General features: G+C 39.0%; 1 protein-coding gene across 2 annotated transcripts in view; it reads right to left on the bottom strand.

The window, feature by feature from the left end:
* Positions 1–22299, bottom strand: part of Sem1 (Suppressor of exocyst mutations 1) — a 41990-nt gene extending 19691 nt beyond the window's left edge. For both annotated transcript variants that reach the window (XM_090387557.1, XM_090387558.1), the window contains exon 1: positions 22183–22299. In XM_090387557.1, the coding sequence (XP_090243683.1) occupies positions 22183–22258 (76 nt within the window). In that variant the 5' untranslated portion in view covers positions 22259–22299. The remainder of the gene's footprint in view (positions 1–22182) is intronic.
* Between the last annotated feature and the right edge of the window lie 5628 nt (positions 22300–27927).

The following is a 27927-nucleotide window of genomic DNA, read 5'->3' as shown; positions in this document are numbered from 1 at the left end:
ACTATGGGAGCCATAACTCAGTATTCGCGTTTTCGGTATTTGCGACATTTCTCAGGAATGTAACCCCCGCGAATAGCGGGGGTTACTGTACATTAAAAACATTTTTAAAATTAAAAAAAAAAAAAAAAAAAAAAAACACAATGAATGCATTATTGTAAATTAAGTGTTTAAATTTTTCTTAATATCAAGAAGTATCTCACAAAACCTGGTGTCATTTACAGTGTATTCAATTTGAATAACAAGGTTTGAATATTTTATTTAATTATAGTTTTATTATTTCTTAATGGTGATTCCAAAGACCATTAAAAAATAATACAGCTGTATTAACTGTTAATGCTGGACTTGAATTTCTGCAAAACTGAATTTTCAAGAGCTTTCAATCAAAAATAAGTTATGAAGGCCTGTCCAAAAGTGCATAATTCCAAAATTAAATGAATTTAGAAAATTTTACCACAAAAATCCAGTAGTATTATGAGATTTTACAAATAAGTAACACTAAAAAGATGGCTGGATTTAGCAGTAGGTATCAGCATTGGCAAATGATGCAAGGAAGCAAGCTTATATAGCATCAGCCAAAAAAAAAAAAAAAACTTTACCCATCTATATCCTCCAAGAATTAACCATAATAGTTAACCATAAGAATTATAATAATCTGGTACTTTTCTCATAACATTATACAGGTTTCATCTGAATTTGCAATTAATGTATTCCTCAAAATCATCACAAAAAAGCAAAAATGTGTACCCCTTGGATATCATTTCTTGTAGAAATAACATAATAGTGCCAGATTATGTTCTGGATCAGATGATCAGACTATTTTTCTCACACATGCACTTTTCTCTTAACATTTTACTAGCATTTGTATTACACATATAGTGTAAGGCATTAGCACACATAAATTTTGCTGACTGGTAGAAAAAAAAATATATATACACAGTTAAGTATAAGCTATGTACTTCCCAACTCACCTATGTAACTATCCAGTTGACCTTACAATTTCCTAAAAATGTCAGATCAACTAGCTGAGGAGGCAACTTGCTCCAGTAATCTATAACTCACTGGATAAAAGAAAACTTCCTACAACCTAATCTAAACCTCTTCCCCTGAAACATTTATGGCCCACAGTTCTGGAATTCTTTATAACACTAAAAATTTCACCTTTATTCATTTTTCTAGCCCCTCTTAGATCCTTATAAACCACACAATCAGGTCTCTTCTTTGGACCCTTTCAAGAAATTCAATGCCTTTTCTCAGATGAGGTCTCCATACTTGACACAGTATTCCTAATGCGGTCTTACAATTGCCTTGAACAATGAAATTATGACCTACAGGATATTGTTCGATAGGACACCATGGATTTCCTAGTGCCATTTACACTGCTCAGAAACTTATATCTGCCTATATCATAACTTCCAGATTCATTTTTTCCCTCTCCCATATTTAATTCTACAGTAAAAGTCCGGAAATCCGGACTCAGGGACTGGTCGATCTGGATTTTCCGGATTCTCAGGCAGTACTTTTAAAATTCAAATTTCAGATGGAATAAAGAAGAGATGACCAGGTAAATTTTGACAGTTTATTCATTAGCAAATAAAGCATGCTTCATTTATCGAAATGAGCAGTTTTAAAGAAAAATAAAGTCGACACCTGACAAAGAGGCAAACATAAAAATTTTCGCAAAAAAAAAAAAAAGAGCGGTAATGCTTTAAATCATGCTTAAAAATGAACAATGTAAAAGAAAAATACAGTATATAAATGAAAGCAGAAGATACATATTTTATATATAAAACAATTATTTGTTTTAGTTTATTAACGAAACATTTTCATATAAAATACAAAGTTCGAAAAACAAACAAATATTTATTTGTTCTTTTCCGCAATTTCTGTTACATCTGTTGCACAGCTTGTGGATGGAACACTTGCAGCTTCTACTCTATCTGCTGCACTGCTTGGTGCTTATATTGCTTTCTTTAAATACTTTCGTATATCATCTTGTTTACGACATTGTAATTTCTTTGTGATAAAATTATTATGCACCATGTGCACATGCATGACATCCTGAAGCTATGGTTCTGTTCCATAAATTTAATAACTGCTTCAATGAACTTCTCTGCAGTAGCCCAAGATATCTTTTCTTCTTCAACTTTGTCGTTTTCTTCACCAGATTCTTCTGAATAATTCTCTTCTATCTTATCAGGAGTTATGATGCTTTGAATAATTTCTTGATCAGTGAAAGTTGCTGCAACTTCAACATCATCTTCAATGCGTATCCACTCTTCTATGTCATCAGCATTAAGTTTGAGTAAAGGGTTGTCTTCCGTACATAATTTAACAGTTTCCATCAGTTCTTTCACTTCAGATGTCTTCAGCTTTATGTGAAATCCTTCAAAATCTTCGTTTTGATCAGATTGTAGATCTGCAAACATAACGTTCGGCCATAACTTTCACCATGCTCTTAAAAGAGTTACAGGTTTGACTGCATTCCATGCAGTTGTAAGTGAAAATGTTGCATCTTTGTAAAACTGCATTGAAATTCTGAAGGGTCGACGTTCTTACGCATTATTTTTATAGTGACATTTAAAGTTCCTAATGACTCCTTGATCCATGGGTTGAATTAATGGTGTTACATTTGGTGGCAAGTAACATGCAAAAATATTGCAGTAATCAGACACTAATTTTGATTCATGTGGGTGAGCCCTACAGTTGTCGAGAAGTAGAGGCACCTTGTATTTGCAGGCTTCCCCAATTTTCTCAAGTTCTGACGAGCTGATTGAACGAAATCACAAACCAATCGCGAAATATATCTTTGTCCATCCAAGCATTCTTTGGGCTTTATAGGTCACAGGTAAGTGCACAATACATTTAAAGGCCCATGAGCACTGAAATTTACCAATCACCAAAAGCTTAATTTTATGTTGACCTGAAGCATTAGCACACATAAAAACAGTTACTTTACTTTACTTATTAAAGTTAAACCCTGTTGCATTTCGTTCTTGGTTTCCAGCCAAAGTTTTTGTGGGCAAACACTTCCGGTAAACCACTGTTTCATCAGCATTATAAATTTGATCGGCTATAAGGTTGTAGTTAGATATAATTTTTCAAATGTTGCACTATATTCTGTTGCTGCTTGTGTATCAGCCAACTGTCTTTCTCCAGCAATATCTAACTGTCTAATACTATGACAAGTCTTGAAATTCCTAAGCCATCCATCACTAAATGTGCACTCTGATTCGATGTTCATTTGCTCCTTAAAAGACATTGCTTTGGCAATAAGCATTGGCCCAGAAATTGCCATACCTTCCGATCATTTTAGCAAAAACCATTCGTACAACGCTTTATCGAGATTCTCTTTTAGCCAATGTAAACTTTTCCTCACAGCAATTTTATTGTAAGGCTCAGACTACGGTGTGAATTCTAGAATTTTATTCTTTGCCCTTTTTATATCGTAAACTGTAGATTTTCCGATGTTGTATGTTTCCATTAAAACAGTATTGCTCACACCACTTTCTAGTTTCTTAATTATTTCAAGTTTGTCACTCAATTTCAACACGTTCTTCTTTCTCTTCACACCATGAAATTTATCTATTTTAGGAGCCACTATTATGGGCTTGTAAATACATATGGTATATACAGTATATGGTAAATGGAAAGAGTAGGACAAAATTTATAGCTCTGCCATGGTTTGATTGCTCGTTTCAAGATGGCGACTGCGAGCTCGCTTGTTGTCGTTGGGCATCTGTGCCACTCACGCATATGCATGCACACACAAAAGTCCACTAAATTTAAAAAGTTTGAGTTTTCAAAAAGTCTGGATTTCTAGCATCTGGATTTTCGGCCTTTTACTGTACCAAGTATATAAGTTATTTTGAGGTTGCCATTCCCAGTGTAACACCTTGCATTTTGCTGCATTAAATGCACTTCTGCCATTATTATGACCATTCTTGAAGCTTTTTCAAGTCATCCTAAAGGATGCACTGCTTGGCACTGATCATTAACAATTCTCCCAATCTTTACGTCATCTCCAAATGTTGATATAACACTATTCCTTTGCTGATGTCATTTATGAAAATCAGAAAGAACAGAGGCCCAATCCTCAGGGCATCCCAATTCTGATGTTACATGAATCTGAAGAATATCCATTAATCATAACCCTCTGCCTGTCCTGCAGCCACTCTGCATTCATCCTTAGAATCTTTCCAGTAATCTTGATGTTCCAACTTATGAGGAACTAAGTCAAATGCCTTGCTAAAATCCAAATAAAACTATGTCTAAATTGTTCTCTACATCCAGCTCAAGAGTAACTGTGTCAAAATGGCTTATCAGGTTAGTTAAAAATGATTTTACTTTAACAAAACCATGTTGCATGTCCTTCAGTATGCCATTTCTCTCTAGATTACAATCCCTGGATTACACTCTTAATCACTGACTCTATTATTTTCCCTTAACTGGTAGGGAAAATAATCACTGACTATTATTTTCCCTACCAGTTAAGTCAGACTAACCAATCTGTAGTTACTGACTTTACTCTTAGAACTGTCTTTATGTATTGGCAAAATGTTGGCATTTCTCCAAGCCAAAGGAATCTCTTCCGAGTCCAATCCTCATAATTAACCTCAATTGTTCAAAAAACTCTATTGTCTGGGAGGTGGGGAATATATTATGCAAAAAGGAAGGTGGAACAGGGTATGTCTGCCAGGGGCAAAAGTTGATGACGCTGTAGAGCAGATATCTTTTAAGGGCACAAAAGGTGACATTGTTCAACACGTTGGAACTAATGACCTTAAGAGTAAGATATCTGAAGATTTACTTAACAAGTACAGGTCAATGTTGAAAAACAGTAGCAAGTTAGGGTTAAATTTGAAAGTGTTTGCAATTCTGCCCAGACTCAACAGGAGGTAGTATATGATGAGAGCCTTGCCACTCAATTTAGCCCCAAAGAGATTGTGCTCATGGGGTAGAATTTTTTTCAATCTGACGTGTGCTTGCTAACAGGAGAGACTGCTTCTACAGGGATGGGATACACTTAAATAGAAAGGGTGAAAGCATATTTGCTGATACTATTGAGGCGGTGTTAGGTGGTCTGTGAATCTCCCCCCCACTGCAAGCTGTGGGGGGGGGGAGATTCACAGACCAAAAGATTAACAGTTGTAACAGGCAGAGGCATAGGGATTGTTGCACTGCTTCTATTGTAATGAGCAGCAGCCTAGACAACATGTTGCAAGGGATATCAACAGCTGCTGAGAGTCATCATGGATCAAGTAAATACATGGCTGTGTTAAAGTAACTAAGAGTAAGAATGGGTGCATGTATACTTGCATGCACACCAATGCTAGAAGTATAGTAAATAAATTTGATGAATTTGAAGTGCTGATCAAGATATCAAAGGCAGATATTGTTTGAATATCAGAAACACAGTGTCAGCAGTGCAAAATTGGAATTTAGAGAGTAGTGTGTACAGAAAGGATAGACAGGGTAGAAGGGAGGACGGTTTATGCTTAGTTAAGAAACGCATAAAATCTAAGGAAGTGTATCCAGTTGACATAGATGGCCAATGCAATGTTAAGTTAGTTTGGTGTGACACTGGGAAATAGAAAACAAGAGTAGGAGTGTGTTATAGGCCTAATGACTGAGTACAATGTACAATTGAGCAGAGAAATAGTGAGCCAGTAAATCAGAATGTCTTGTAATGGAGGATTGTAACTTTCCAGATATTGACTGGAACTTGTGGATTGGTCACTCGCATGCTAGCAAGACTTTTTTTGGATTTATTGGAGGATTGTTTTCTACAACAGCATGTTCGACAGGCAGTTAGAGGGAGTAATACTCTTGATCTGATTATCAGCAGCGATTTTTCATGTGTTAAGAATCTGGAGATAAACACATCACAGTGTGCTGATGTGGGATTTACTTAAAGAAGTAACTACCATCAGGGGTAAAGGGAAGGGTTTTTGCTTTCATAAATGTGAATACAACAGCCTAAGACAGTTTTTAAATTCTATACATTGAGATCAAATGATGATGTTACCAACAGTCAATTCTAAATGGCAGGTATTCAAGGAAGTAATTTTGGAAGGCACTAGGCTTTTGTCCCAACTAAAAACTACTGTTCAAGGTTTAGGCCTAAATGGAGGGCAGATGAATAAATGAGACTGGTGGCAGAGAAGAAAAATACATGAGATACACATAAATTATCAGCTAACACAGAAGACTATGGTAGATATAAGCTAGTCTGTAATCAAGTCACAAAGAAGGTTAAGCAGGCGAAGGCAGAATATGAGAAATATTTTGCAAAGGATGCAAAGAAAAACAGCATATACTTCTTTACTTAAATGTAAATTCTAGAAGAAAGAGGATTAATCAGATTGGTCCACTTGATATTGGTGGTTCAATTGTTGATGAACCTGCTGAGGTAGCTGACAAACAATGAGTATTTTGTATCTACATTCACACGAGAAATGTCTGTATGGAAGTGGAGGCCAGAAGCATATCGAACTCTAGCAGGGAGCTAAATGATTTTGTAATAACAGATAGAAAGCGGAAGAGAAATTGTTGAAGTTAAACATAAAAAAAGGCACCTGGGGCACATGGAATCTATCCAGTTATACTGATGGAGACAGCAAGGGAAGTAAGCAAACCCTTACACATAATTATGAGAGCACCCTTAGATTCACTGGAGGTATCAATGGACTGGAGATGTGCAAATGTATCTTCAATTCAAAAAGGGCGATCAACGGTGACAAATAATTAGAATTGTTATTTTAACTTCTGTTCCGGGAAAAATAATGGAGTCACTGGTCTTGTAATGCAGAATCCTAGGCAAGACTGCAGTAATAGTTCAGACACAGCATGGCTTTGCTAAGGGGAAGTCTTGTCTGACCAATTTGATTGGATACTATGATGTGATCGAGCGCCTCCATAGCCAGGTGGGCAGGAGCAGCAATGCGTAGCACACGCTTCTTGATTCGACCGGGGTTCGAGGCCGTGACCACAAAATACGGAGGATGCGGAAAGGTCAGGAAATGACCACTGCATATCCCCTGAGCAATATGGTCTTAGTTGCTAATGCTCCTAAAAACCAAATAACAATACAACAATGATCTGATCACAAAGGAACTGGATGCAAAAAATAATTTTGATATTATATACTTAGATTTCAGGAGAGCTTTTGATACTGTTGATCATGTAAGACTGCTGTACAAACTGGAGTGGTATGGCATTAACGTAATAAATGGACACTGCACTACGTGGACAAATGTAATTAGTGGAGAACCCCAGGGTTCGGTGCTGGGCTCATTTTTTTGTGTGTTTATCAATGATATTGATGAAGGTATATGAGGCTTAATATCGAAGTCTGCAGATGATACAACGGTTGGAAGGGTTGTTAATGACAGTAATGATAGTACACTACTGCAACAGGATCTGCAAAAGTTGAGCAGATGGACTGAGAGGTGGCAAGTGAAGATTAACACTGACAGATATATAGTACTGCATATGTGTAGCAGCAACCACAGAGTAACGTACCAACTGAGTGGTACTACCCTCAGGGTAGTGGATGATGAAAAGGACCTGGGGGTAATTGTGCAGTCAGACATGTTTTCTGAGCAGTGCAGGCAGACTGCAAAGTAGCTCATGGGACCTTATTATGATATACAGGAATTTCGCTAGCAGGATGTAAGAAGCTGATTGTCCCCTTGTATAAGGCAATGGTCAGGCCACACCTTGATTACGGCATACAGGTCTGGAGGCCTCATTTTAGGAAGGGTGTAAAGCTGCTGGAAAAAGTACTGAGAAGGGCAACGAGACTGGTGAGCGGAACAAAGGGTTGCTGTTACCAAGGGAGACAAGTTCTGCAAATTGCAGCATCTGCTGACAAGGCACCTGCAAAGCGATCTAATTGAGGTGTATACGGCCTTGAATGGTTTGAGCAAGCTCAATACTGATGGAATTCATTTTATTGCTCAGATTACTCACCTGAGGGGACATAAATTCAAACTAAGGAACAACAGTTGTAGAATAGAAGTGTGGAAACTTGTATAAGTTCAAGAGACAACTGACAAGCATTTGGAGTGAATGAATGGGTGAAATCAGAAGGGTTTTTTTTTTTTTTTTTTTTTGTGGCTGATGGTATATCAGCTTGCTTTCTTTCATCATATGCCTCTACTAATACTAATGCTCAAGTTAAAATCTCCCATTATAAGACATTCTAATTTTCTGGCCCACTAATTCTCTGTACAGTTGATCACTGTATTCATTTGAGTCATGAGGCTCCACAGACTGGAGATGTGCAAATAAATTCATCAAATTTATTTACTATACTTCTAGCATTGGTATACATATGTAGGCAACTTATTCCAGTAATTTTAAACTTCCCAGATATTCCAGTCAATATCTGGGAAGTTAAAATCCCCCATTATAAGACATTGATTCACTAGACCACTATTTCTCTGTACAATTGTTCATTGTTACTCATTCGAGTCATTAGGCCTATAACACACTCCTTATTTTTGCTGTTACATGTTTATGTCACACCAAGCTGACTCAACAGTGCACTGTTCATCTATATCAACTGGACGCACTTCTTTTGATTTTATGTGTTTCTTAATTAACAGCACAACACCACCTCCATTCCTATCTTGTCTATCCTTTCTGTACATATTGTACTCCCCAAATACCAGTTCTGCATTCCTTATATCTGTGTGACACCACATCTCTGCTATCCCAACAACATCCGCCTTTGATGTCTTGACCAACATTTCAAATTGATCAAATTTATTTACTATACTTCTAGCATTGGTATACATATGTAGGCAACTTATTCCAGTAATTGATTACTCGCTGGCAAAAATAAAACTTCCTGCAGTCCAATCTAAACATTCGCACCCGCAAATTGAATTTATGTACCCTAGTTCTAGCATCATTTATAATCTTGAAAATTTTGTCCTCATTCATTTTACTGATGCCTCTCAGAGCCTTAAACACCTCAATCAAATCTCCTCTAAGGTGTCTAGTTTCCAAATTCTGCAACCCACATATTCGAAGATTTTCTTCATAAGGACACCCTTTTGCCGATCTCACCAGGCGAGTTACCCGTCTTTGCACCCTTTGAAGAAGCTCGATGTCTTTCTTTAGGTGCGGTCTCCATACTTGAACACAGTATTCCAAGTGTGGCCTAACAAAAGCCTTATATAATGGGATTATCACGTCCCTATCTCTACTTGCAAAAGTTCGATAGATCATCGATAGGACACCATGGGCCTTCCTTGCAACCTGTTTACAATGCTCAGAGAATTACATGTCTGACCATATCGTAACACCCAAGTCCCTTTCCTCCAGTACTGGGTTTGTTGAACTCCACCAAGTGAATAAGTTATTTTGGGATTACTGTTTCCCAGGTGTAATACCTTACACTTTGTTGGATTAAAGCATTGCTGCCATTTTTCTGACCATTCCTGAAGTCTATCTAGGTCTCTCTGCAAATTCTCAGCTTGACAGTGATCATTAACTACTCTACCAATTTTAACATCATCTGCAAATTTAGACATCACGCCCTCTATCCCTTCATCGAAGTCGATTACGAAAATTAAAAAAACAGTAGTCCGCAGTCCTAATACTGATCCTTGGGGAACCCAACTTCTTACATCAACCCAATCTGAGGAATAGCCATTTATCACAACCATCTGCCTCCTGCCATGAAGCCATACTGCTATCCATCTAAGAATTTTCCTAGTGATTCCAGCCTGTTCCAGCTTATAAAGCAACCACTCATGTGGGACTGAGTCAAAAGCTTTGTGGAAATCTAAATAAACAATGCCAAAATTATTCCCTAAATCCAGTTCGTGAGTGCCCCTTTCAAAATAGCGAACCAGATTTGTTAAACATGATTTTCCCTTTACAAAACCATGCTGAGTATCCTTGAGAATTTCAATCCAATCCAAATGATCCTGAATTTCACCCTTGATCATTGCCTCCATGTATCTCCCTTACGTATGGGAGATACACTGGTACTTTTCCAAACCAAGGGAATCTCCCCGGAGTCTAGTGATGTTTGCATAAGTAGCCTCAATAGTTCAATGCACTCACTTGCCACCTCCCTTAAAATTATAGGGCATAGTCCATCAACTTCAGGAGCCTTACTGGCCTGTAGGCTCGAAAGTTTTTTCATTAAATAATCTTGCGAAATTTCAATATCATTAATTACATATTTTTTAACTTCGCTCCCACAATTTCCCATTATCACAACAGGTTTTTTAGCATTAGTAGAGGCATATGATGCAAGAAAGCAAGCTTATGCAGCATCAGCCAAAAAAAAAAAAAAAATCACTTCTACTTCACCCCTCCGTTCGTTCGAAATACCTGTCCAGCTGAGCCTTAAATTTATTTAGGCTATCAACTTCCACGACAAGGGATGGAAGTCTGTTCCACCAACCAACTACCCGCTGGCTAAAGGCAAATTTCTGCACGTCTATCCTACATCTGTCTTTCTTCAATTTGAATTTATGCCCTCTCAGGTGATTATTCTGAGCAAGAGGAAGAATCCAATCAGCATTGAGCATACTCAAACCATTCAAGGCTTTATAGGCTGAGAGGTGGCAAATGAAGTTTAACATTGACAAATGTAAAGTACTACACATGGGAAAAAGCAACCCCAGAGCAACGTATCAACTCTGTGGTACTACACTGACAGTGGTAGAGAATGAAAGGCACTTGGGGGTGATTGTGCAGGCAGATATGAAATTCTCTGAGCAGTGCAGACGGGCTGCAAGAGTAGCTCATGGAGTATTGTCAATGATATACAGGAATTTTTCCAGCAGGGATAAGGAGGTGATTATTCCATTGTATAAGGCAATGGTCAGGCCACACCTAGAGTACTGTATACAGGTCTGGAGGCCTCATTTCAAGAAGGATATAGAGCTGCTGGAACGAGTACAGAGAAGGGCAACAAGATTAGTGAATGGAACAAAGGGGTGCTCTTACGAAGAAAGGCTTAAGTTTTGCAAATTACAGTGTCTGGAGACTAGGCACCAGCGAGGTGATCTGATAGAGGTGTATAAAGCCTTGAATGGTTTAAGCATGCTCAATGCTGATGGGATTCTTCCTCTAGCTCAGAAAAATCACCTGAGAGGGCATAAATTCAAATTGAGGAAAGACAGATGTAGGATAGACGTGCAGAAATTTGCCTTTAGCCAGCGGGTGGTTGGTTGGTGGAACAGACTGCCATCCCTTGTGGTGGAGGTTGATAGCCTAAATAAGTTTAAGGCTCAGCTGGACAGGTATTTTGAACGAACAGAGGGGTGAAGTGGAAGTGGGTTTTTTTTTTTTTTTTTTTTTTTGGCTGATGCTGCATAAGCTTGCTTTCTTGCATCAAATGCCTCTACTAATGCTAATGCTATACACCTCAGTTCACCTCGCTGGTGCCTAGTCTCCAGACACTGTAATTTGCAAAACTTGAGCCTTTCTTCGTAAGAGTACCCCTTTGTTCCAATCACTAATCTTGTTGCCCTTCTCTGTACTCGTTCCAGCAGCTCTATATCCTTCTTGAAATGAGGCCTCCAGACCTGTATACAGTACTCAAGGAATGGCCTAACCATTGCCTTATACAAGGGAATAATCACCTCCTTATCCCTGCTAGAAAAATTCCTATGTATCATTGACAAGACACCATGAGCTACTCTTGCAGCCCATCTGCACTGCTCAGAGAATTTCATATCTGCCTGCACAATTACCCCCAGGTCCTTTTCATTCTCTACCACTGTCAGTGTAGTACAACAGAGTTGATACGTAGCTCTGGGGTTGCTGTTTCCCATATGTAGTACTTTGCATTTGTCAATGTTAAACTTCATTTGCCACCTCTCAGCCCATCTCCTCAACCTTTCCAGATCCTAGTGTCAGTAGTATCCTTGACAACCCTGTCAACCTTTGTATCGTCTGTAAACTTGAACATTAAGCTTGATATACCATCATCAATATCATTTATAAATACAGAAAACAATAATGGACCCAAAACTGAACCCTGAGGGACTCCACTGATAACATTAGTCCATGATGAGCAGTGTCCATTGATTACCACTCTCTGTCTTCTCCCCCTCACCCACCCCTTTATCCACAGCAGCAATTTGCCTCCAATGCCACACTGCTCCAATTTGTGCAGCAGTCTTCCATGTGCAACAGTATCAAAAGCCTTTCTAAGGTCCAAGTATATAATATCAAAGTTATTCCCTGCATCCAGTTCTTTTATGACTGCATCATGGTATCCAATCAAATTGGTCAGGCAAGACTTCCCCCTTAACAAAACCATGCTGTGTCCGAGCTATAACTGAAGTCTTGTCTAGATGATCCTGCAGTGTTTCTTTAACCAGTGCCTCCATTAATTTTCCAGGAATAGAAGTTAAACTCACACGTCTATAATTACTTGTGTCAGCCTTTGATCCTCCTTTGTGAATTGGGGTCACATTTGCACATCTCCAGTCTGTGGGTACCTCGCCTGAGTCCAAGGAAGCTCTCATAATTATGGCTAACGGTTTGCTTCTTTTGGGAATTTGCAATTTTTTTTTCCATTTGTAAATATCGTTGCAAAAAACTGTTGATTTCATCTGAACGGCAGCTGGTGTATTTAATACTATCCCCTTTCCCTTACGTAAAGGTCCAATCTGCTTTGTCCTGCTCTTCTTGGCATTTATATATGTGAAGAATTCCTTATCCCTCATCTTTGCACTGTTTGCTAGTGATTTCTCATAAACTGCCTTTTTCCTGTCGAACCTTTTCTGTGGCTCTATTACAGATCATCTTGTAGCTGTTATAGGCTTCAGTACTCTTTATTGCTCTGTAACCTTTCCATGCTACCTTTTTCTGCTCAAGTAATGTGGCAACTTCACTATTCATCCAACTTGGAACCCTCCTCTTGGAGAATTTTTTTTAATGGTAAATACGCATTCAAGGCATCTGTGATTAGTGTTTTAAAAGCATACCACAGTTCAAATGTATTCATTCTCTGTGCGATATCTACCCAGTTATTAGAGGGATTGTAGAACCTTAAGGCATCGTAATTTCCTTTTCTGAAATTAAAACCCATTCCTTTGCCTTTTACTGCTGCTACCTCTCTCATCATTATCCACTGTAGAACTCCATGATCACTTCCTGATACTGCTTCCTCTACTGTCAGCCCTGTTATGTCATCTGATTCATGGGTGATGATGAGGTCCAGGATATTCTTTTCTCTAGTGCTTTCCCTGACATGTTGATACAAATAACAGTCATCTACTTGATTTAGAAATTTTGTTCCCCATGTCGAGTTTCCTTCCCATTTACTCTAATCAATTAGAGGCAAATTGAAATCACCCATAAGACATTGAAGCTTACTTGCCCATTCCATTTGCATGTAGAGGCTTTTATCAAAATCTTCACAATCACCTGGTCTGTAGATTACTCCTACTCACATTATACCTTTGTTTCCAACTATCTCACACCATACATATTCTATAATAGCATGCAAAACGTCTGAATCCGGGAAAGCTATCGTCGCACTCAGGCTGCTTCTGATAAGAAGCATTACCCCACCACCCCTTCTATCTAACCTCATCATCATCAGCCATTTTCAATCCACTGCAGGATGAAGGCCTCTCCAGAAACTTTCCAGTTCCTTCTGTTTTGAGCACTGGCCATCCATTTACTACTCAAAAACTCATGAATTTCATCTATCCATCTCCGCCTTTGTCTTCCAGGTTTTCTTCTAGCTCCTCTTGGGTACCATTCTGTTATTTTCTTAGTCCATCTGTCATCATGTCTTCTAGCTATGTGTCCTGCCCAAGACCATTTTAGTTCTTTAGTTTTGATAAGAATGTCCTTTACTTGAGTTTGCTGCCTAATCCATGTGTTTCTCTTCTTATCTAACAGTCTGATTCCCAATATAATTCGTTCCATTCTTCGCTGTGTAGTTCTTAGCTTCTCTTCCATTCTTTTGGTGAGTGCCCAAGTTTCACTTCCATAAGTCATGGTGGGGAGTATACATTGATTCATTATTTTACGTTTCAGACAAACTGGGATATTGCTCTTCAGTATGTGACTATATTTCCTGAATGCTATCCATCCAAAATTTATTCTTCTCTTGACTTCCAGCCATTTATCATTATTACAGCTAATAACTTGTCCCAGATAAGTATATGACTCCACCTTTTCAATTACTGCTCCTTCAATCATTATTTCCCTTTCTGTGGCATACTTGTTCATCATTACTTTTGTTTTAGCCATATTCATCTTTAGTCCAAAATCCTTACTAACTGTGCATAACTGATTAAGATTTTCCTCTAATTCTTTGGGATCGTGGCTTATGACCACAATGTCATCTGCAAATCGTAAATGGTTTAGGTACTCTCCGTTCACATTTGACTCCTTTCTGCGACCAGTCTAATCTTCTGAAAGCTTCCTCAAGGGCAGCAGTAAACAGCTTCGGAGATACTGTGTCTCCTTGTCGAACTCCTTTCTCGATTTTAAATTTGCTACTGTCTTTGTCTAGTCTAATAAACGATGTAGCATTCTCATATATTTTCTTCAAAATCATAATATATGGAGTATCTATGCCTTGTCTTTCCAGTGCCCGAAACATTGCCTTATGCTGTATGGAGTCAAATGCCTTTTCGTAATCCACAAATGCCAGGCATAATGGTGTTTTATATTCATTTGCCTTCTCCATTAGCTGTGATATTACGTGAAGGTGATCCATAGTTGAGAATCCTGTCCTAAAGCCAGCTTGCTCTTTCGGTTAATTCTCATCAAGTATTCTTTCTAATCTGTTAGTAATGACCCTTGTGAACAACTTGTAGATATGGGATAACAAGCTAACTGATCTATAATTTCCAATTTCTGATTTATCTCCTTTCTTATGCAGCAAAACTATGATTGCATTATTCCACTGCTTAGGCATCACACCTTTTCTAATGCACTTTGTGAAGAGCCTTGCCAGTTTTTGTGTTATGTCTCTTCCTCCCAATTTTAACAACTCTACAGTAACTTCATCTTCCCCCGGGGCTTTCCGATTCTTCATTTTCTTCAATGCATGTTCTACCTCATCGGGAAGAATATCGGGTATGTCGTATGTGTTGCTACTTTGCAATCCATCTTCCCCACAGGTGGTATCATTCCCTCGCTCCTTGTATAATTCTCTATAGTAGTCTTCTGCTATTTGAATTATGCCTTCTCTGCTGTTTATAAGTACACCATCGCTATTCTTCAGTTTCAGTATCATTTGTCTTTCTGTATTACTGCTCATGGCTGCTGATTTAAATCCTTTGTTTTCCCTTAATGCTTGTTCTACTTTTCTTGTGTTAAATCTTCTTATGTCCTCTGAGTCTCTTTCTAATGGCTTTGCATAACTCAGTACAGTAATACCCCGACTTACGCGAACTCGGAGTTACGCGGTTCTTGATTTTTTCGTTTGGCAACGCTGCCGCCCACTATCTTCAAGGTTGTTTTTCATATGTTATCGATATACGGTGCAACGGCGTAGAATGAGAGCGAAAGTTGAACAAAATTCAACTTTGCTGCTTTTATGTTTTTTATATCAGTGAAGGGAAAAACACATTTCACCATAATAACGTAAAAACCAACACAATTCCAGCTATCGGTATAATCGCAAATGCAATTAGATCGAGTTTACTACCAGTTTATAACAGATTTCACTAGCAGAAACGCAACTGGATTTTTATTGTTTTATGGGAGTAACCCCTAGAAATGTGTGGTGTTAATAGTGTATCTCTGCCTTTATGGTGTTGTTTATTCAGTTGCTACATGCGGGCAGCTTTGTTTATGTGTATCAAGCGTGCCTCCTCGTTTTGTAATTGCGCTTTATTCCCTAAAAATGAATAAAATACTTAATTAAAAGGTGTGAAAAGGAAGCGTCCTGGTGAAGACACTGCAGATTCAGAGAGAAAAAGAAAAGCAATTATCGATAAACAGAGGCGGACTGGGTCAAAACTTCTTACCCGGGAAAATTTATAGTGGCCTCATACTATGGTTTATGGCCAAAATCACACTGGCCCACCGGGGTTACACTGGCCCCGGTAAGGCTTATGGCCAGTCCGCCTCTGTCGATAGAGAAAAAATATGAAATTGTGAAACGCTTTGAGCGAAATGAAAGACCATGTGATATTGCACGTGCTACAGACCTAAATGAAGCAACGGCGAAAAGCACATGACAATTGCAAACTTGACAGGTTGAAAATTGAAAAGGGCTCAATTGTAAAGGGCTTAAAAATTTTAGAAAACAGACTCCAACGAAGAACGCGTTATAGCTACAAAGCAAGGAATAAAAAAATTATTAGCTTGCTACGAAGAAATTCTGCGTGAAAAAAAGAAGGCGCGTCAGACGAATTTGTTAGATTTTATGAAGCCATCGACATCGAAATAACTTTTTAACGTAAGTCATTTGTTTTTTTAATACATATTTTGTATTAAACTGTATAAAGAACTGCAATTTTATTAATATTTTTCTTCTAAACTAGTGTTTTTGTTAATCCCTGGTCGCAATTAAGCAAAATTTATACGTATTTATATGCAAAGTTGTACCCCGACTTACGCGATTTTCGTCGGACCCACCTATCGCGTAACTTCGGGGTATTACTGTATACTCAATTTTCTCCCTGTCAGTGTTTTTCTTGCTCTTCATTTGTCGTCTTTGGTTCATCATGACAAGTGTTTCTTGACTAATTTTTTCTTCTTTGGATTTCTGTTTCCCTATAGGTTTCTTGGGCTTTATCACTTTCAGAAAGTTGTAACATTCCTCGTCGATATCTTGGTCCTGAGCAGTCTGCAGAAGCTCAAACTTGTTCTTAAGTTCCAGTACATACTGCTTTTTCTCCTCCTCTGTTATCTCAAAGACCTTTGTATTATTTACTCGAGTCAGTTTTTTCCTTTTCTTTCCTACATCTATATCAAGTGTACATCTTACCATTCTGTGATCACTTCCAACATTTACCTTATTCAGGACGGTAACATCATTCACAATATATCTTCTGTTAGTGAGGATGAAGCCGATTTCATTAGTTGTTAATCCATTTGGACTCTTCCATGTCCTCTTCCATGTTACAAACAGTAAATTCTAAGTGGGAAGCATTCAAGGAATTAATCGTGGAAGCTACTAGACTTTATATACCGATTAAGAAATATCATTCAAGGTTTAGGCCTAAATGGTTATCAAATGAACTAATGAGACTCGTGACAGAGAAGAAAAATGCATGGGATGCATATAAATTATCAGGTGACGCAGAAGCCTGTGGCAGATATAAGCTAGTCTGTAATCAGGTCACAAAGGAGGTTCGGCAGGCGAAGGCGGATTACGAGAAATCTTTGGCAAAAGATGCTAAGAAAAACAGCAAGGATTTCTTTACTTATATAAACTCTAAAAGGAAGGGGATGAATATGATTGGTCCACTTGACATCGATGGTTCGACTGTTGATGATCCTGCTCAGATAGCAAACAAACTGAATGAGTATTTTGCATCTACATTCACACGTGAGGAATTATTACAGTTTGAAAATGGAAGGTTATCAAATTGTAGCAGTGTGCTTAATGATGTTGTAATAACTGAGAGCAAAGTGGAGGAGAAATTGTTGAAGTTAAACATAAGAAAGGCACCTGGGGTGGATGGGATCTATCCAGTTATTTTAAAGGAGGCGGCAAAGCAACTAAGCAAACCCTTAGCCATAATTATGAGAGCATCCTTGGACTCAGGGGAGGTTCCCACGGACTGGAGATGTGCAAATGTGTCCCCAATTCACAAAGGTGGATCGAAGGGTGACACGAGTAATTACAGACCAGTTAGTTTAACTTCTGTTCCGGGTAAAATAATGGAGTCACTGGTTAAAGATGCATTGCAGGATCATCTAGACAAAACTGCAGCAATAATTCAAACACAGCATGGGTTTGTTAAGGGAAAGTCTTGTCTGACAAATTTGATTGGTTATTATGATGTGGTCACAAAGGAACTGGATGCAAAAAATAATTTTGATATCATATACTTGGATTTCAGGAAAGCTTTTGACACTGTTGCGCATGGAAGACTACTGTACAAATTGGAGCAGAATGGTATTAAGGGTAAGTTGCTACAATGGATAAAAGGATGGTTAAGTGGGAGAAGACAGAGGGTGATAATCAATGGGTGCTGCTCTTCGTGGACTAATGTTATTAGTGGAGACCCACAGGGTTCAGTGTTGGGTCCACTGTTGTTTTGTGTATTTATCAATGATATTGATGAAGGTATATCAGGCTTAATGTCGAAGTTTGCAGATGACACAAAGGTTGGCAGGGTTGTTAATGACAGTGATGGCAGTGTGCTACTGCAACAGCATCTAGATAATTTGGGCAGATGGGCTAAGAAGTAGCAACTGAAGTTCAACCTTGATAAATGCAAAGTACTGCATATGGGTAGAAGTAACCCCAGAGAAACGTACCAACTGTGTGGTACTACACTTAAGGTGGTAGAAAATGAAAAAGACCTGGGAGTAATTGTGCAGTCAGATATGAAGTTTTCTGAGCAGTTCAGACAGGCTGCTATGGCGGGTCATGGGGTTTTGTCAATGATATATAGGAATTTTGCTAGCAGGGAAAAGGAGGTGATTGTCCCTCTGTATAAGGCAATGGTCAGGCCATGCCTTGAGTACTGCGTACAGGTCTGGAGGCCTCATTTTAGGAAGGATGTAGATTTGCTTGAGCGTGTACAGAGAAGAGCAACACGATTGGTGAGGGGAATGAAGGGATTCTCTTACCAAGAGAGGCTTAAGTTCTGCAAATTGCAGTGGCTGGAGACTAGGCACCTGCGCGGTGATCTGATTGAGGTCTATAAGGCCTTGAATGGGTTGAGCATGCTGAATTCTGATGGCATCCTTCCACTTGTTCAGATTACCAACCTACGGGGACATAAGTTCAAATTAAGAAAGGACAGATGTAGAATAGATGTGCGGAAATTTGCCTTTAGCCAGCGGGTGGTTAATTGCTGGAACAAACTTCCATCTGTCGTTGTAGAAGTTGATAGGTTAAATAAATTTAAGAAGGAACTGGACAGGCATTTGGAGGGAATGGTGTGATTTTTTTTTTTTTTTTGGTTGATGCTGCATAAGCTCCTACACTTGCTTTCTTGCATCATGTGCCACTACTACTACTACTACTACTATAAGGCCTTGAATGGGTTCAGCATGCTGAATTCTGATGGGACCCTTCCACTTGTTCAGATTACGAACCTAAGGGGGCATAAATTCAAATTAAGAAAAGAGAGATGTAGATTAGATGTGCGGAAATTTGCCTTTAGCCAGCGGGTGGTTAATTGCTGGAATTGATAGGTTGAATAAATTTAATGAGGAACTGTACAGGCATTTGGAGGGAATGGTGTGATTTTTTTTTTTTTTTTTTTTGGCTGATGCTGCATAAGCTCATACATTTGCTTTCTTCCATCACATGCCACTACTACTACTATTAACAATCCTGCCAACCCTTTGTATCAACTGCAAACTTCGACATTAAGCCTGATATATCTTCATCAGTATCATTGATAAATATACAAAATAACAGTGGACCTAACACCGAACCCTGTGAAAGTTTGGTCCACTAATAACATTAGTCCACGAAGAGCAGCACCCATTGATTACCACCCTCTGTCTTCTCCCACTTAACCATCCTTTTTTCCATTGTAGCAACTTTCCCTTAATACCATTCTGCTCCAATTTGTACAGTAGTCTTCCATGCGCAACAGTGTCAAAAGCTTTCCTGAAATCCAAATATATGATATCAAAATTATTTTTTGCATCCAGTTCCTTTGTAACCACATCATAATATCCTATCAAATTTGTCAGACAAGACTTTCCCTTAACAAACCCATGCTGTGTCTGAATTATTGCTGCAGTCTTGTCTAGATGATCCTGCAATGCATCTTTAACCAGTGACTCCATTATTTTACCCGGAACAGAAGTTAAACTAACTGGTCTGTAATTACCCGTGTCACCCTTCGATCCCCCTTTGTGAATTGGGGATACATTTGCAAATTTCCAGTCCGTGGGAACCTCCCCTGAGTCCAAGGATGCTCTCATAATTATAGCTAAGGGTTTGCTTAGTTGCTTGGCAGCCTCCTTTAATATAACTGGATAGATTCCCTCCACCCCAGGTGCTTTTCTTAGGTTTAACTTTGACAATTTCTCCTCCACATTGCTTTCAGTTATTATAAAATCATTAAGTATCCTGCTACAATTTGATAACCTTCTGCCATTTTCAAACCTTAATAATTCCTCATGTGTGAATGTAAATGCAAAATACTCATTCAGTTTGTTTGCTATCTGAGCAGGATCACCAACAATCGAACCATTGATGTCAAGTGGACCAATCAGATTCATCCCCTTCCTTTTAGAGTTTATATAGGTAAAGAAATCCTTTCTGTTTTTCTTAGCATCTTTTGCCAAGGATTTCTCGTAATCTGCCTTCGCCTGCCTAACCTCCTTTGTGACTTGATTACAGAATAGCTTATATCTGCCATACGCTTCTGAGTCTCTTGATAATTTATATGCATCCCTTGCATTTTTCTTCTCTGTTACAAGTCTCATTAGTTCATTAGATAACCATTTAGGCATATACCTTGAACAATATTTCTTAATAGGTATGAAACTTTTAGTAGCATCCATGATTAATTCCTTGAATGCTTCCCACTCAGAATTTACTGTTGGGAACATCATCAGTTTATCCAACTGTACGGAATTTAAAAACTGTCGGAGACCACTGTACTCACCTTTACGGAAGCAAAACCCTTTCCTTTACCCCTGATGGTAATTAAATCTTTAAGTAAATCCCACATCAGTACACTGTGACCACTGCCACCTAGTGGTTTCTTTATCTGCAAATTCTTAATACACGAATGATCACTGCTGATAACCAGATAAAGAGTATTACTTTCTGTGGTTGCCTCTCGAACATGCTGTTGCAGGAAACAATCATCCAATAAATCCACAAAAGTCTGACTAGTGTGTGAGTGACCAATCCACAAGTTCCAGTCAATATCTGGGAAGTTAAAATCCCCCATTATAAGACATTCCGATTTACTAGCCCACTATTTCTCTGTACAATTGTTCATTGTACTCTTTCGAGTCATTAGGCCTATAAGACACTCGTCTTATTTTTGTTTTCGTAGTGCTTACGTCACACCAAACTGACTCAACAGTGCACTGTTCATCTATATCAACTGGATGCACTTCTTTTGATTTTATGTTTTTCTTAATTAACAGCATAACACCTCCTCCATTTCTATCCTTTCTGTACACATTGTACTCCCCAAATTCCAGTTCAGCATTCCTTATATCTGTGTGACACCACGTCTCTGCTATCACAACAATATCTGCCTTTGATGTCTTGACCAACACTTCAAATTCATCAAATTTATTTACTATACTTCTAGCATTGGTATACATGCAAGCATACATGCTCCTACTACTATTCCTAGTTACCCTAACACATGCCATATACCCACCTATTTCAGGATGACTGCCATCCGTCCCTGAAACCCCCAACACCCCACGCTCCAGGTCGCTACTTATTCTAATAGAAGTTGTGCAAGAATCACCTTCACCTCTGCCTATGGCTACTGTTAAACTTAGTCCTTGTATCCCCCCAAGCTATCAGTTTTCCGCCCCACCTAACACTGCCTCGATAGCATCAGCAAATATACTTGCACCCTTTCTATTTAAGTGTATCCCATCCCTGTAGAAGCAGTCTCTCCTGTTAACAAGTACAGTCCAGGCTGAAAAAAATTCTACCCCTTGAGCCTTGCACAGTCTTTCCAGGGCCGAATTGATCGACAAGGCTCTCATCATATACTCCCTTCTTTCGTGTCTGGGCAGAATTGCAGACACTTTCAAATTCAACCCTAATTCTCGGCTTTTGTTCAACGGTGACCTGTACTTGTTGTCGAAGTTTACAGATGATACAAAGGTTGGCAGGATTGTTAGGTGCTTACGTAGTTATCATTCTTTTCACTTAAGAAAAATTGAACGTCTTCATGTGAAAAGAATGGTAGGTACACAAAATAACATGCAGTAAAAGACTGACAGCAAGAACAATTACTTGGATATTCCAGTTAATAAGACGTTTGTTGATATCTAATAATAGCTATAGGGGACACATACACTAATGCTGAAACCTAAATATATTCCACAAACCTTCAGCAGGAAACTCCTCAAATTCATCATCTTCTTCTAATAATCCAAGATCCACTTTTTTACTTGCATCAGACATTTTCTTTTTTCGTTTATCAGTTTACCGTACTCATGCTACACACAAGCACCACCTATAATGAGAAAACAAAGAGCGCTGCAATAAACAAAAAATTTATTTAAAAAAAATGAGAATAATAATTGTAATTTAACTACACTGCAAAAGAACACGTAAAAATATTTCATTTAACTCGAACAGCTGGCGATTAAGCGGGAAGAAGTTTGGAATGGTGGTATACCATAAAATAACTTGTATAAGGCAAGGTGGTATACCATGCCTTATACAAGGGATGGGATTATTCCCTTGTATAAGGCATCGGTCAGGCCACACCTTGAGTACTGTATACAGGTCTGGAGGCCTCATTTCAAGAAGGATGTAGAGCTGCTGGAACGAGTACAGAGAAGGGCAACAAGATTAGTGAATGGAACAAAGGGTTGCTCTTACGAAGAAAGGCTTAAGTTTTGCAAATTACAGAGTCTGGAGACTAGGCATCGGCGAGGTGATCTGATAGAGGTGTATAAGGCTTTGAATGGCTTGAGCATGCTCAATGCCGATGGGATTCTTCCTCTTGCTCAGAATAATCGCCTGAGAGGGCATAAATTCAAATTGAGGAAAGACAGATGTCGGATAGATGTGCGGAAATTTGCCTTTAGCTAGCGGGCAGTTGGTTTGTGGAATAGACTTCCATCACTTGTTGTTGAAGTTAATAGCCTAAACAAATTTAAGGCTCAGCTGGACAGATATTTCGAACGAACGGAGGGGTGAAATGGGAGTAGTGTTTTTTTTTTTTTTTTTTTTTTTTCTTTTTGGCTGATGCTGAATAAGCTTGCTTTCTTGCATCATATGCCTTTACTAATGCTAATGCTAAATACATTAAAAGAGGAGACAGCGAGAAACATCGAACACGCATAAAGGACATTTTAGGGGTTGTATAAAAATTACCAAAAAAAAAAAAAAGGTTAAACTACTAATATCAATACAAGATTCTGTAAAATAGGGCCACGTGACATGAGTACGGTATGTGTATGATCCCCTCCAACAGATTGACAGGAGGTGAACCAAGACAGATATAAGGGTTCTATAACATTCTCTGACACCAAATCCAATTCGTCCAACAGCGCCGACCTTAGTTCACCAAGACGAATATTGTTGGGTATCAGAGACAGAATAGGAATTTGGGGAGTACAATGTGTACAGAAACGATAGACAGAAACGAAAGGATAGAAAGGGAAGAGGAGTAATATTGTTAGTTATGAAAGACATAAAATCTAAGAAAGTGCTTCCAATTGACAATAGCATTCGTAGAGGCACAAGATGCAAGAAAGCAAGCTAACTTATGCAGCATCAGACAAAAATAAAAATAAAAAAACCTCCCATTTCACCCCTCCATTCGTTCCAAATGCCTGTCTAGCACAGCCTTAATTTTTTATTTAGGCTATCAACTTCCACTACAGAATATGAAAGTCTGTTCCTTCAATCAACTACCGGCTGGCTAAAGGCAAATTTCCGCACTTCTATTCTGCAACTGTCTTTCCTCAATTTAAATCTGTGCCCCTTCAGATTCTTAATCTGAGCAAGAGAAAGACTCCCATCGCATCCAGCTTGCTCAAGCCATTCAAGGCCTTATACACTCAATCAGATCACCTCGCAGGTGCCTACTTTCCAGGCGCTGGAGGTTGCAGAACTTAAGCCTTTCTTGGTTAGAGCACCCCTTTATTCCCTTCACTTATTTTTAGCATTAGTATTAGTATTTTAGCATTAGTAGAGGCATATGAAGCAAGAAAGCAAGCTTATGCAGCATCAGCCAAAAAAAAAAAAACTTCCACTTCACCCCTCCGTTCGTTCAGCATCAGCCAAAAAAAAAACTTCCACTTCACCCCTCCGTTCGTTCGAAATATCTGTCCAGCTGTCATTAGGGACAGAGGCAGTTCAACTAAATATTAATTTGCACCTGGTGAAATTTTCATTTTGTTTTCTATTTTAAAATGATAAACTGTAGAAAATTGTGGGCTTCTGATAACATTTCAGCCATAATTGTCGTGTTTACAAAAACTGTTGTATAAAGGTTGCAAATGCTCATTTTGGAATATTTTGAGAGCACCTGTCAAATATTACTTAACTTTGCCTTAACTATTAATAAATATCTTTTGTTTACATTTCTATTTGTGATGCTAGTCATTAATGTAACATACCATCGCGAAAAAGAGTTAGAAATGTAAAATTCCTAGGTGATGCACTTTCTTTGAACACCAGTGTATATTTGATTTGTTTCTTCTTCTGGATGAAAAAAAAAGATTCCTTAGGAAGCTAAATTTTTTCAATCAGAAGAAGAGACAAATATGACTGTGAGGGGCAGTCCCTGGTTTGTTGGGAACTTAGAAGTTTTCTCAATATTAAATTTCTGAACATATTACTGCCACGCTTCCGGAAAGGATTTGGTACCACTGCACTAGATTAATCTACATCAATTCTCAACTGTAGCATTTAATTAATGTGTGTGTAGTCATTGCCACCCGGTGTGAGGACGACTTCTCTCAGAAACACTATTTTTCTATTGGCACACAAGGCAATCGGCCGCAGAATAAACGCAATTTGCAAAAACATTAAACTTGCTCCCCACTGCTCAAATCACTTTCTTTGGCATTTAAGAAATGGATGCGCCAGCCCTGGATGATATTCTAGTTAAATCACGTTCCACTATTAGACGTTGCGTAGGAGTAACTCATCCACTGCGTCCAATCCTGAACAATCTTTGTAGCCTGCAAAGATTCTTCCCATCAAATGCAGCAAAAATATTTAACTCTCTACACATAGATTCCGAAAAACTCTATGAGGGTGCAACACACCGGAAAGCGATATTCCAGGATTCTTATTTACTTACCGAAATATGGATCGGCTGCAAAGTGACAACATACCAAAGAATTGTGTGTAAAATTGAAACTCGCTTCTTTAAGAACAATAATAATTTGGCAAGCTGTTGACTGGTAAAATATACCTTTCCTAACAGTTGTGAAAATATATGTTATACAATATATGGAATTACTGAATTTTAAATATATGATTTCTTTAATGTATGTACAGAATCATTTATATGTAAATACTGTATTAAATATAAAATGTATATATAATATTTCGGCACAAAACTACGTGTTCAGTATATGTAACCCACTGTCCAAGTATCTCGTACCATGACATGTAATTAGCACTCTCCTGGCAATTTTCCGTTCCGGGGTGGTTTCCTTTCGTAGAATAAAGGAATAATAATAATAATAATGATGTTCGATGACACATGTCGACGATGCCACCTGACCTCCGAACGAGCCAACACTTCACTGCAGGGTGCAAGGAGATCACCCAGACTGAATACACTCATAGACACGACCAGGTAGCCAGGATAATTCATCAGAAGAGAAAGGAAATACCAATTGGTCAAATAAAGTGTATCGTACTACAAATACGAACCCCAGTCAGTACTAAAGACCACAACCCACAAGCTGTACTGGGACCGCGCCATAATAATGGATAGGACAATCCCGCACAACAGACCTGACATAACCCTTGTGGACAAGAAAGAAAAGACTACCTATCTGACTGACATAGCGATACCTAACACTGGAAACCTGCAGAAAACGCACGGGGAAAAAATCAGGAAGTACGCGAACCTAAGACAGGAGATCAGACAGAGATGTGGCATATGAAACAAGTAACGACCATTCCGATCATCGTGTCAACCACAGGAATGGTGCCAAAGACCCTACATAACATCCTAGCAGCAATAGGTCTCTCAGCGAACACCTATGAGGAACTCCAGAAAGTAGCAATCATGAACACCTGTAGGATAGTCAGAGAGTTCCTCGACCAACAGTAACACGAGACATAACAACAACCACCTTGTGTACTTCGTAGCAATACCCGTGACGAGGTGGAACCCCCAATCAGGGATTAAAAATATAAGAGAGCAATAATAATAATAATAATAATAATAATAATAATAATAATAAATAAATTAATAGTAATAAAAAAATAATAATAAAAACAATTAATAAAATAAAACATCGTGAAAGCTGCTCTAAGGGACCTACCTACACTAAGGTCTGAGTGGCAGCTGAGTTAGATCGTGGCGCCATCTGGCGTCACTCGCGAGAACTACCACTGGACATAAGCCGAAGCTAAACAGGTCCACCTCCATAGATGGATGATATCGCAGAGTAAAATTAATCATACGGCATCGAGTGTGGCGCAGGATAAAGTCGCTTGCGTTCAGGCCTTAGGCAGAGGGGTCCGTTCGAAAAGTAGGAGACAGTCTTGTGAGGAAGACTTTGGAGCGAGTGGCGGTGTCCCCCGTATGGCTACCTACCACAAGAGAAGGAAAAGACCATCCAGTCCTACCAACTGGAAGTGGTTCCTGCCCAACTGCGCTAGTGACCACCCAGGAAGGAAGCAAACGCCAATACATGAAGTGGAGCATCGAAATGAATACATACATCATGCAAGCATACTATGAAAGAACGAAGCTGGAGACCGATATGACAACCAACAGGGTGAGACTGCATATCAAGTGGCTGGAACGATTCCCGGATATTCAGGTCACCAAACAGCGTATAGCTGACCACAGAAGGACCATCGTCACGAAGAACCTGATAGCTCCTGCAATCTTGAAAAAAATCAAGCAGGATGTGAGCGATCAACTGCAAAGGATAAAGAATTGGGAATCAGAGGAAGAAGAACATGCCACCGATTCAGAGGAGAAAGAGCAAGAAAAAATACAACCCACAGCAGCTGAAGTGGAAACAGACGAGATCATGATATCCAGAATAGAGGACGAGTGGAATAAGGCCCTAACAGAATTCGAAGGAATGGACCTCAGAAAGACTCATGTGATACCGAAGCAGCGGCCGAATAGAATCTTGTGAAAGTCACAGACCACCTGAACTGGCACATAATACCGCATTACCTCGACAGCAATAGTGCAACATTGGAACCCATCCACACAGCCGTGTATTGTGCTGCGGTAGCAGCCACGAGGATTAATGGAAGAGAAGCGAGAGACCAGCAGCAGAAGAACCGAAAACAGAGCGGACCACCAGCTTGGGAAAGAAGATTTCAACAGAAGATAGAAGAATTAAGAGTCAACATAGGCCAATTGACCCAGTACCAATGTGGTTATAGAAGTAAGAAATTCATTGGAAAAGTGAAGAGCATCCTCAGGAGAGACACCATACACAGCAAACATGAGACAAAGAATGAGAGAATAGGGGAGTACTTGGACACATTGAAGCAGAACCTCCTTGCACACAGCATGAGACTACGTTAATACAAAGAGAGCTCCCAGAGGGGAAAATAAACAACCGAATCTTCGATGAGAATCAAAGATGCTTTTACAGGAATCTCGAGAAGACGGGAAAGAAGGGAACGGACCACCCGAGAAGAAGACGATTAAGGAATTCTGAGGAAACATATGGAGCAGGGAAGTAAGCCATAATAGCCGAGCAACGTAGATAGAACCAGAACGAAAGAAAACCAAGGAGGTACAAGAAATGAGAGAACGAGAGATTCAAGAAGAAGAAGTAAAACAGAAGATCAAGAACTCTCACAACTGGCGAACTTCAGGAATAGATAACGTCCAAAACTGCTGGTACAAGAAGCTCACTTGCACACAAAAGCACCTGGCAGAGCAGTTCACCCGACGG

Source organism: Mastigoproctus giganteus, chromosome 13 (assembly GCF_048544385.1).
Source record: "Mastigoproctus giganteus isolate SK-2022 chromosome 13, ASM4854438v1, whole genome shotgun sequence".
Classification (NCBI taxonomy): Eukaryota; Metazoa; Arthropoda; class Arachnida; order Uropygi; family Thelyphonidae; genus Mastigoproctus; species Mastigoproctus giganteus.
This window is presented reverse-complemented; position numbering and strand designations above follow the sequence as displayed.